Source organism: Phodopus roborovskii, unplaced genomic scaffold (genome assembly GCF_943737965.1).
Source record: "Phodopus roborovskii unplaced genomic scaffold, PHOROB, whole genome shotgun sequence".
NCBI lineage: Eukaryota > Metazoa > Chordata > Mammalia > Rodentia > Cricetidae > Phodopus > Phodopus roborovskii.
The window spans coordinates 9,922,053-9,934,612 of NW_026126409.1; the positions used below are offsets into that span (position 1 = coordinate 9,922,053).

General features: G+C 40.1%; 1 protein-coding gene across 1 annotated transcript in view; it reads left to right on the forward strand.

Moving 5' to 3' along the window:
• Myo16 (myosin XVI) overlaps positions 1 to 12,560 on the forward strand; it is a 335,766-nt gene that overhangs the window by 216,548 nt on the left and 106,658 nt on the right. The window contains exons 26-27 of the mRNA XM_051181974.1: positions 1,729 to 1,809; positions 2,065 to 2,270. Coding sequence (XP_051037931.1) covers positions 1,729 to 1,809; positions 2,065 to 2,270 — 287 coding nt within the window. The remainder of the gene's footprint in view (positions 1 to 1,728; positions 1,810 to 2,064; positions 2,271 to 12,560) is intronic.

Below are 12,560 nucleotides of genomic sequence, written 5' to 3' on the forward strand. Positions count from 1 at the left end.
CAGCATACTTGTGTGTGTAAGTATTGTGTGTGCTTGTGTGCACGTATATGTATATGTGTATGTATAATTGTATATGTATGTTTGTATATATGTGTGCATGCCTGTGTGTGTGTGTGTTTGCCTGAGTATGTATGCATGTACTTCTGTGTATGTCTATATGTGTGCCTATGCTTGTGTGTATGTGTCTGTGTGTGTATTGTGTGTGTTGTGTGTAGTCCCTTTAGTTGGTAGTCCCAAAAGTTAGTGACCCTTCGGCAAGTTGCAGAATTAGACTTGGTAGGAATCCCCTCTCATAGCCCAGGTAAAATCATCTCTACATTATAAAGACAAGGGTTTCCTGTGGGAAGAGCTTAATTCTGAGGGTCTTAGCACCTCTGGCCTTTCCCTTTTCATCCAGACTGTACATCAACAGTAAGAAATTTCCATATGCCTCAACTGTAATTTTTAACCTCAGTTATTAAGTGCTTGAGACCTGGATGCCATTCAGCTTTCCCTGAAGGACTAGAGAAGAGATATAATTCACAGGAGCAAGCTGTCCAGGAAGAGCAACCTTGTGCCACCTCTGGAGGTGGAGACATAATTTTCACATCTCTTAAACTCATTGTTTCCCACTTTCCTTACTTTTCCCTTCAATCTAGCCCAGACTTGTACATCTACCCCTGGGCCAGAAGCATGGCATTTCACCCATTCCTTAACTGGACACGACTTTAGCATTGAATTTGTAGACATGGGTTGATGCTGGCCAAGTGTTTCATTTTGCATTCCCTTGTCAGCCGCAATGAATCACTACCTTGCATAGCTCATCTTAATGGAAGGAAATGAGCCCATGTCCTCGTGGTAGCAAACAGATGATTGTATTTCATTAGCTGCTGCCCTCATCGCACTACCAAGCAGATAATTGTGTTTCGTCAGAATTTTTTCCTTCCACAGTGTTAAGAGAAATGATTTTAGGGTGGTGGATATGTGAGTCTACACCCTTGTGGTTCTTTGAAATGTAATGTGGCATCTTTCTATCCCTTGGGGGATTTAATTAATTGCCTCCTGTCCTTTATTCACTCAGCAGCACCATTTTCACTGTCTTTTACATTTTTTCTATTATTACTTAATCTTTGCTACATATGATTTTTTTTCTCTTTTAAAAGCTAGCTTTATTGTTTATCAAAGAACACAGTCTTCGGTCAGTTTCCAAGGATAAGCACCTTACTGACCCATCCCTTCTATCAGTTGAAAACAAAAATAAAGGATGGGGGGGGGAGAAACCCAAGAATTTGTCAAACCCACACATCTATGTAATGATAATTGTCTTAAAGTTAAGAGAGCAACTATAAGAACAAAATTATAATAAAATACCATTTTTTTGCCACAGGATAAGCTACATTTCACAACTAACATGAACAGCTAGTAAATAGGCAGGACACTGTAGAGAACTTCTTGTATTTGTCTAATCTGTCTTTGCTATGAAATCAAGATAGGGACAGGTGGTGGCAATTTACATAAGAGCCTGAGCATGAAAGGTTCACAGCAGTGACTGTTACCTTACCCATACCTGCCCATCTCCTGAACCTGCAGTAACATCACCTCAGTCCTTTGGTCCTGACTCTTATGACCTCTGGTTTATGTATCTGTCTATAAATGCATTAACATGAGCACAAAACCTAATTTCTCTTTTTTCTTTCCAAACCGGAAGCTAATGTGCTAAATCTATATCCTGCTTGTCACCTCCTACAGCTATTAAAAAAGAAGGGATCTTCAACTTTCCTACAAAGACTGGAACGCGGAGACTCTGTCACCACTGCATCACAACTCACGGTTAGTGACGCTCAGATTCAAAAGCTTGGTGTTTGTTTCAACTGTAATGTGTTAGTGTTACAGTTTGTTTTCCATTAGCATTGAGTACCTTCAAAAGGAAGGCCATACACATGTTGCACATTTGCACACAAACGCAATGCAATGTACAATACACAAATATGTCACAGATTGCATTCAGAGATTCCTGTTTAGACGGCTTTGTACTCCCACCCACCTTCTCTCCCGGGAATCAGTTATGTTCTTCTCTTTCCACAGAAATCTCTGGCTGACATCACTGGGAAGCTGCAGAGGGGCAGTCCACACTTCATCCACTGCATCAAGCCCAATACCTCACAGCTGCCTGGTGTGTTTGACCACTTCTATGTGTCTGCCCAGCTGCAGTACCTCGGTGTGCTGGGGCTGGTGAAACTGTTCCGCTATGGGTACCCAGTGCGCCCTTCCTTCGAGGACTTCCTGTACAGGTCAGTGCTGGAGCTGTTGTTCAGCCCTCTGTGCAGATACCACACTGATGTCATTTCAAGCAAAGTCATCTCAGGGTTTTTTTTTAATTATTATTATTGTTTTGGAGCATAACTTTCAGGGGTTCTACTGTCTCATGAAAACTAGATAATCTGGGAGGCAGTGAAGAGTGGCAGAACTTATGTGTAAACTGGGCAAATATACGGAGGACAGGACTTTGGAAAACAATTGGTTTCCTCATAGCCACAATGTGTGGCTACCCATGGATATAGAGATTTATAAAATTGTAACATGCAGCATTTTCATAGTGTTCATTACTATGGTTGGTATAAATGTGGTTATTTTTTCCTTTATCTTATATGAAGAAAATACAGTTTAGGTGAAGGTTACCGAACAACACAGGTGGAACATTTACTCCTTGTTTGTGTAAATGGAGGTCTACTAGAATGTCGAAGGAGAATCTATTTGTATGTTGTTTGTGGCCATTTTTTTTCCACTATACCATCACAGAGATGATAAACTCAGTGTAAAGTAAAGGTAAGGTATTTTTATTATTTGGCTCTATAGAGAAGTTTGTTGACCCCAATATTAAATAATTTCAACTCAACAGCTCTATATAAGCAGTGCACTGACAATGAGGGTGGTGTTGGGAAATGGGATGTTGTCTCTTCAGAGACAAGCCCACTTGCACACGCCTTTACCAACAGTTTGCCAGGAGTACTTATAAATTCTCCAAAGCTGCACAAGGCTTTCGGGCTAGGTATTTGCCCATCAGTATTGTGTGATGTTTATGTATGTGTGTTGAGGGAAGCATATGTCTATTTACATATTCATGTGGAATATGTAAATCTGGAATTTTCCAATTTGGAAAGGCTGGCTACTTGGGCAGCAAGCTCCCTGGGGCACCTCTGTTCCTACCTTCCCAGCATTAGGATTGTAGGGACCTTCTGGTTTGTCTGGCATTACTCATGGATTCTGGTGACCCTCGTGCCTCAGGGGTATGGTGCTTGAGTAAGAACTGTCCCCCATAGGCTCCTGTATTTCAACAGTTAGTTTCTAGCTGGTAGCAATGTTGATGGAGATTATGAAACCTTTAGGAGTTGCAGCCTTGCTGGAAGAAGTATACCAATAGGGGTGGGCTTTGAGGATTTATAACCTCACCCCACTCCCAATTCATTCTTTCTCCTTCCTGTGTAGTTGAGATGTGTTCTCAGCATTCTTCTTCTATCACCATGGCAACCCCAACTCTGTAGACATCTAAGCCTCTGGACCGGAAGCTAAAATAATCTCTTCCTTAAGCTGTCTTTATGATGTTTTATTACATCAACAGAAGAGTAACTAATATCAGAGGCAAGGGCTCAATCAACCAACCATCTTCCAGCCCTTACCTAACCTTAGTCTGATTTTAAGAAAATCAATAATCTAAATGAATCTACTTTAAAGAAACCAGTTGATGAATGTTAATTTATCTTAAAAACACAGGCTAGCGGGCACTTGTTTGGTCTGGATCTTTAGTCTAGTGCTTTGCTATGATTCTGTCTTGGCTTGAAGATGCTTGCAGTATAGTGGACATGCAGTCAAGCATCAGACAGGGCTTTGTAATAGAATATGTTCCATATATCACAGAAGCACAGGAGGGAGACCACAAAGAACTGGCTTCCAGGTGAAGTTAGGATTAACCTTGGTAAAGATGATAATAATGCGTATAGCTATTTTTTTATTTAATTTATTATTTTACATGTCAATCCCAGTTCCCCCCTCCCTCCCTTCCTCTCTCACTTTTACCCTCTCTGCCCTCTCACATTCACACTAACCACCCTCTCCTTCCATCCCCTCACCCCAATTCCATATGTAGGGGAATGCCATCCAGTTGCGGTCATGTAGATCTGAAGGTCATGTGAAGTAGGGACTAGGGCTTCTCTCCTGTCTCTAGAATAAGGCAGTTATCCCTCCATGGGGGATATGTTCGCAAGTCCTTTTGTACACCAGGGATACATCCTGGTTCCACTGTCTGAGGTCCCTTAGACTGCTCAGTCCTTCTGGCTGAGACTCATATTCAGGGGGGCCTGAGTCAGTCCCATGCTGGATTCCCAGCTATCAGTCTGGTGGTACTTTAGCTCCACCTTTTTCAGGTCAACTGTTTCTATGTGTTTCTGCGGTCTGGTCATGTCCTCTCCATCTGCATCTGGGTTCTAGTTCAACTCAGTGTTTATGTATGGGTGTTTGCTCCTGTTTCCAACAGGTATTAGATGAGGGCTCCATGGATAAGTTAGTTGATGATCTCACTATCCGGGAAGGGCATTTATGGTAGCCTTTCCAAGGTTGCTCAGATTGTTAGTTGGCAGCAGTCTTGTAGTTCTCTAGACCTTTCTTTGGGTTCAGTTTTCTCTTCAAACCAATATTGACTCCCTCTTTTATGTTCTTCTCTCTCTCTCTCTCTCTCTCTCTCTCTCTCTCTCTCTCTCTCTCTCTCTCTCTCTCTCTCTCCTGTCTTTTATTCCTAACTGGACTCAATCTTCCTAGTCACACGTGTTTACATCTCCTTCCCCTCGCTTTCTCCTACTTCTCTCTCCATTCACTGCCCCCCAGGGGGACGTGTCCCTTCCCTTCCCGCTTCTGTGAGGGACTTTATATGAATCTCTTAGAATACACTTTGTATCCTAGTTCCTCTGGTGGTGTGAATTACAGGCTGGTGATCCTTTGCTCTAGGTCTAAAATCCATATATGAGTGAGTACATGCTATGTTCCTCTTTTTGTGACTGGGCTACCTCATTCAGGATAGTTTCTTCAAGTGCCATCCACTTGCCTGTGAATTTCAAGATACAATTATTTTTTTCTGCAGAGTAGTATTCCATTGTGTAGATGTGCCACATCTTCATTATCCATTCTTCAATTGAGGGGCATCTAGGTTGCTTCCAGGTTCTTGCTATTACAAATAGTGCTACTATGAACATAGTTGAACAGATATCTTTGTTGCATGGATGTGGATCATTTGGGTATATGCCTAAGAGGGGGATTGCCGGGTCCTGTGGTAAACTAATTCCCATTTTCCTGAGGAACCGCCATGCTGATCTTCAAAATGACTGTACAAATTTGCACTCCCACCAGCAATGGAGAAGTGTTCCCCTTTCTCCACATCCTCTCCAGCATGAGTTGTCATTGGTGTTTCTAATTTTAGCCATTCTGGCAGGAGTAAGATGGTATCTCAAAGTTGTTTTGATTTGCATTTGCCTGATAACTAAGGATGTGGAGCATTTTCTTAAGTTTCTTTCAGCCTTTTTGATTTCCTCTATTGAGAATTCTCTCTTTTTAATAGGGTTATTTGGTGTTTTGTTGACTAGTTTCTTGAGTTCTTTGTATATTTTGGAGATCAGCCCTTTGGTGGATATAGGATTGGTGAAAATCTTTTCCCAGTCTGTGGGCTGCCATTTTGTCTTGTCGACTCCTTTGCCTTACAGAAAACTTCTAAGTTTGAAGAGGTCCCATTTATTAATTGTTACTCTCAGTGTTTGTGCCCCTGGAGTTATGTTCAGGAAGCAGTCTCCTATACCAATTTGTTCAAGGGTACCTGCTACTTTCTCTTCTAAGGGGTTCAATGTGGCTGGATTGATGCTGAGGTCTTTGATCCATTTGGACTTGAGTTTGTGCGTGGTGACAGACATGGGTCTACCTGCAATCTTCTACACACCCTGATTCAGTTGTGCCAGCACCATTTGTTGAAGATGCTGTCCTCACCCCATTGTATAATTTTAGTTGTTTTGTCGAAAATCAGGTGTTCATAGGTGTGTGAGTTAATATCAGGATTTTCAATTCAACTCCATTGTTCTACCTATTTTTGTGCCAATACAAGGCTGTTTTCAGAACTATAGCTCTGTAGTAGTGCTTAAAGTCAGGAATGGTGATGCCCCCTGAAGTTCTTTTATTGTGTAGGGATGTTTTGGCTATCCTGGGTCTTTTGCTTTTCCACATAAAGTTGATTATTATCCTTTCAAGGTCGGTGAAGAATTGTGCTGGGATTTTAATGGGGATTGCATTGAATCCGTAGATTGCTTTTGGCAAGATTGCCATTTTTACTATGTTTATCCTACCTATCCAAGAGCATAGGAGATCTTTCCATTTTCTGGTATCTTCTTTAATTTCTTTCTTTATAGCCACAAAGTTCTTATTATATAGGTCTTTTACTTCTTTGGTAAGCATTACCCCAAGATACTTTATGTTGCTTGTGGCTATTGTAAAGGGTGATGTTTCTCTGATTTCTTTCTCTGTCTCTTTGTCGTCTGAAAAAAGTAGGGCTACTGATTTTTTTGAGTTTATCTTGTATCCTACTAGTTTGCTGAAGGTGTTTATCAGCTGTTGGAGTTCCCTGGTAGAGTTTAGTGGGTCGCTTATGTAAACTATCATATCACCTGCAAATAGAGACAGTTTGACTTCTTCCTTTCCAATTTGGATCCCCTTGATCTCCTTTTGTTGTCTTATAGCATTAGTTAGAACTTCTAGTACGATATTGAAGAGATATGGAGAGAGAGGGCAGCCTTGTCTTGTTCCTGATTTTAGAGGAATTGGCTTAAGTTTCTCTCAATTCAATTTGATGTTGGCAGTTGGTTTGCTGTATATTGCTCTTATTATGTTTAGGTATGTTCCTGTTATCCCTGACCTCTCCAAGACCTTTATCATGAAAGGGTGTTGAATTTTGTGGAAGGCTTTTTCAGCATCTAGGGAGATAATGATATGATTTTTCTTTTTCAGTTTGTTTATATGTTGGATCACGTTGATGGATTTTCATACGTTAAACCATCCCTGCAATCCAGGGATGAAGCCTACTTGGTCATTGTGGATGATTTCTCTGATGTATTCTTGAATTTGGTTTGCCAGTATTTTATTGAGTATTTTTGCATCGATGTTCATCAGGGATATTGGTCTATAGTTTTCTTTCTTAGTTGTGTCTTTGTGAGGCTTGGATACCAAAGTTATTGTGGCCTCATAAAAAGAGTTTGGCAATGAACCTTCTGTTTCTATCTTGTGGAACAGTTTGAGGAGTATTGATATTAGTTCTTCCTTGAATGTCTGGTAGAATTCTGCACTGAATCCATCTGGTTCTGGACTTTTTTTGGTTGGAAGGCTTTCAATGACTGCTTCTATTTCATTGCGGGTTACAGGTCTATATAAATTATTTGTCTGTTCTTGATTTAATTTTGATAAGTGATAGTTATCCAGAAATTTGTCCATTTCCTTTGAATTTTCAATTTTTGTGGAATACAGGTTTTCAATGTATGACCTGAAATTTGTCTGGATTTCCTCTGTGTCCGTTGTTATGTTCCCCTTTCTGATTTTGTTAATTTGCATGTTCTCTCTCTCTGCTTTTTCGTTAGTTTGGATAAAGGTTTGTCTATCTTGTTGATTTTCTCAAAAAATCAACTCTTTGCTGCATTAATATTTTTGTGTATTGTTTTCCTGGTTTCTATTTTGTTGATTTCAGCCCTCAAGTTGATTATTTCCTGGTGTCTACTCCTATGGGGTGAGTTTGCTACTCTCTGTTCTAAGGCTTTCAGTTGTGCTGTTAATTCTCTTATGTGACTATCCTCTGTTTTCTTCATATGGGCACTTAGTGCAATGAACCTCCCTCATAACACTGCTTTCAAGGTATCCCATAAGTTCGGGTATGTTGTGTCCTCATTCTCATTGAATATTAGAAAGTCCTTAATTTATTTCTTTATTTCTTCTTTGACCCAGGTGTGGTACAATTGCACATTGTTCAGTTTCCATGAGTTTGTAGGTTTTCTGCTATTTGTGTTGTTGAATTCCAATTTTAAAGTATGGTGGTCTGATAAGGTAGAGGAGACTATTCCTATTTTCTTGTATCTGTTGGGGTTTGTTATGCCACCTAGTATGTGGTTGATTTTAGAGAAGGTTCCATGTGGAGCAGAGAAGAAGGTATATTCTTTTGTGTCTGGATGGAATGTTCTATAGATGTCTGTTAAACCCAGTTGAGACATAACTTCTGTTAATTCTTTTGTTTCTTTGTTGAGTTTCTGATTTGTGGTCCTGTCTAGTGTTGAGAGAGGTGTATTGAAGTCTCCCACTATAAGTGTGTGAGGTTTTATATGAGCTTTGAGTTTTAGTAGCGTTTCTTTTACGAATGTGGGTGCCTTTGTATTAGGGGCATAGATGATCAGAACTGAGACTTTGTGTTGATGGATTTCTCCTGCAATGAATACGAAATGACCGTCTTCATCTCTTTTGACTAATTTTGGTTTGAAGTCCAACTTGTTAGATATTAGGATAGCCATGCCTGCTTGCTTCTTGGTTCTATTTGATTGGAAGATCTTTTCCCAACCCTTTACCCTGAGGTAATATCTATCTTTGAAGCTTAGATGTGTTTCTTGTATGCAGCAGAAGGATGGATTCTGTCTTGTATCCATTCTGTTAGCCTGTGTCTTTTTATAGTTGAGTTAAGACCATTAATGTTGAGGGTAAGTAAGGGTAAGTAGAAATCTAATTAGTCTTCAGGGATTTATAGCTTTAAAATGGGCCTATAATTTTTCATGCATTATAATTGGCTTGTTAGAGGTCAGTCCTCCTGTACTATTAGGCACAAGCAGTCTTTGGGTCAATGAGATGTAAACTTGCCCACAAGTAAAACTTTTTTGTTTGTTTGTTTGTTTGTTTGTTTTTGTTTTAAGGTGAAAGGTTTATACTATCTGAAGAAAACCAGAGTATCCACATGTAAGTTTAAAACTAAGTGATCCCAAAATGTACCCTAAACCTTTAGAATGGGAGCCAACATGGGGTGTAACCCAAGGGTGCTTTGGGTTGTATCTTTGATTCAATACCAAAGACTGAATGGCAGTCCTGGGCCTTTGATGAGGAAAGTTATCTTTTAAGGACATGGGTCTATATAGAATAGAGTTTGGTCAGTGGAACTAACTTTATTTCTAGCTCTAAATAGTCTCTCATATTATGCATAGCTGAATTCTTGGCACAACATATCTGAACTCCTGCTTCTTCATGGTCTGTGGCTTGAGGGGATTCCTATGATTGAGCATCTCTGACAGCTGACCAGAAATGTTGAAGTTGGTGACGGATGGACAAGGCTTTGAAAACCCTGAAATAATCTCTTAAGGAAACTGTTGTTGTGTTTTGATGTCTCCCTTGAAATGCCAATTCCTTTTTTTTTTTTTAATAATATAGAAAAAGTAAAATGTTACAAGCACTTTCCCACCAGCCTAGTCCCACAGCCTCATCAGCCCCAAATAACACACAGAGATGCTGTATTAATATAAAACTGTTGGCTAATGGCTAGAGCTTCTTATTGGCTAGCTCTGTCTTAATTATTAACCCATAATTACTAATATATGTATTTCTACAAGGTCTTATCTCACCGAGAATGCCAGACTCGTGTGTCCTCTCCTGAGATCACATCACAACTCTGTCCTACCTTTCCCAGAATCCTCCACCTCTCCTAGTCCCTCCTATCTTGCTTCCCTATTGGCCAACAGTGCTTTATTCATTAACCAATAAAAGAAACATATTTACAGAATGACATCTCCTGTTAGTAAAATCCTCACCAAATTCAAACATCAATTTGTCAAGCTCTTTAGGGAGACTTGCCCCATGTTTGAGATATTCTTTGTCATTGCTTGTTGAATGGGGCTGTCTTAGGAGTGTGGTTATCAATCAAGTCTGTATTAAGGGATCCCTCAGAGATTCTCCAGGTAACTTTATTTTCTGTCCTGATGCTTATCACAGCAAGCAGATATCTGAAATGGTGTGCCCCTCCAGAATAGGGTGGGTAGGTGGCCATGACTCTGTGGGTATGGTGTGTGATATTATACATCATGATGATTTGAAATTTATTTTATTTTGCCTTTTGTATTTGTGCATCTCTCTGCCAGAGCCTACCTTATTAAAAATTGCCTGTGCAATTAACCTTTTGAAATTAAGTACAGGTTTTAAGTCTATACTTCTCTTAAGATAATGGCTTTTTGGCAGGCAGGGACCATCTCTTATTGACAAGCTTTATAGACCCTAAATAAATAACATCAGGATCCAGGCATATAACTTGATGGTGTTTGCCTAGCATGTGTGAGGCTCCAGGTTCAATTTCTAGCACGCGGGCACACACCCACACCCACACCCACACACACACCCCCTAATAAGTAAATGTCTTTAGACAAAACCTGGAAGAGACAATTAACAAATGCTCAATTTATAGTAAAAAAAAAGTTGTGCATTATAAAAATAATAACCCTACTTTTGAATTTATACTAGATAAAGAGTTTGGGTGTGGAGAACACTGTGAGTTAATCTGTGTATTACTTTTAGCATTTTCTTATCTGAAAGGAATATGATTTCCTCTTGTCTTTGTTTTCGATAGCTAAGCAGAAATGACATTATTAACTTATTTCAGCAGAAATGTGTCACCATCTCTATGAATGTGACAAAAACATTGATTACCAATCTCTGTGGAACTTGACTGAAATGCAATCAAAACCCCTGCTATCAGTGAGCTGACTTGAGTAATACTCCTTGCATAGTCCGAAGCTCACTTGCACCCTGGAATGACCCCAGGCAAGGAAGCACTGCTATAAAAACTAAGGCCTGGAGGTAGAGCTTAACAGAAAACACTTGCTGGGGAAATTTCAGATAACAGCTTATATCACTCCGTGCAAAACAGAACTTTTTTTTAATTCTACTTAAATATCTCTCTTTTGGTCACAACCAGCTTATGCTAACTATGAGAAAATTTAAACACCTCAAAGCAAAAGACTTACCCCAAAATTGCCAGATGGAAGGAAGGAGAAAGTTGTCGAGTTTTGAGGTTTGAAAGTAAACAATGACTTTTCTAGATAACATTTTATATTTTGGAGTTACAGCATGATGGTAGATTGACAAGTGCTGAGTGGACCACATAGTGTCTTAGCTTGCTTTCTATCACTGAAACAATATCTCATCATCCAAAGCAACCTGAGTAGGAAAGGGTTTATTTTATCTTATATCATGTAGTCCACCATGAAAGGGAATCAGGGCACGAACTCAAGACAAGAACCTGGAGGCAGAAATTGAAGCATGGGACACACAGAGGAGCACTGCTTACTGGGTTTCTCCTCATGGTTCTCTCGGCTGGTTTGTTTTTTTTTTTTTTTTTTTTTTTTTTTTATACATTGCAGAACAACTTGCCTAGGGATAATACCACCCCCAATGAGCTAGGTCTTCCCATGTAGATCAGTAATTGGTTACTTTCTTACAGGCCACTCTGATGGATGCTTAGCATGACATGTAGTCTAAAGTGATTACCTTTGCTCTCAGGCTCTTCATGGAGAAGTTCTCTCATTACTGCTTTGTACCCTAAGATGGGCCTGGGACTATGCCTCCCCTTGGCAAGAGTGACTAAACTGAATCTTCATTTCAAGAGCTTTCTCTATTGCTGTCTGATTATTTAATTTGTGAGACCTTTCATTGTAAAAGGCATTATAAAAGTCACCTCTCACCAACCTATATTCTATTGACCACCACCAACAAAAGACCAACAGTGCAAAGTGTGTGCTTTATAATAGCCAAGTTTTCTTACATTTGAGTGGAGCTCACCTCAAATCAGCTGTGAAGTTGGTTTTGTGAAACTGGATTCATGGCAGAATGCAGGGTTCAGGACTAGTTTGGATTCAGACCATGCCTTTGGTGGACCAGAGGGAGAAGGTGGGCCCATTGTTCTCTCAAATTTGGCTGAAGCAGCACCCACTGGATTGGACAAGACCCTACTTTACAAGAATGCTACATAAAACACACAGGAGAGTGTGCACATCCTACCTTGGTCATCTTTGCCTTGTTAATCCATCCCAAACTTAATGGAACAAAACAAAAATTCATTCTTCTTCCTTATTCAGTCATCTGGGATGATGGCTTCTTTCCCACAGGTGTAGCCAGACAGCAGGAGAGCTGGTACTGGGGCAAGCCTGCCTGGGCTGGATGTAGGAGCATTACTTCATCCACATGTCTGGTGCCTTGCTATTGGTAGAGTTTCTCTGTGTCTCCCAAATAACCATTCAGAGATTTATCATTGTATATAAATCCTTGACCAATAGCTCAGGCTTGTTACTAGCTCTCACAACTTAAATTAACCCGTATTTCTTAATGTATATTCTGCCACCTGGTGTTACCTCTCTTTCATCTTATACCTCCTGTTTCCTCTCCATGTCTCACTGGTGACTCCTCTGACTCTGCCCTTCCTCCTTTCAGGGTCCTTAGTCTGATTCTCCTGCCTAACCTTATCCTGTACAGCTATTGGCCAGTGAGCT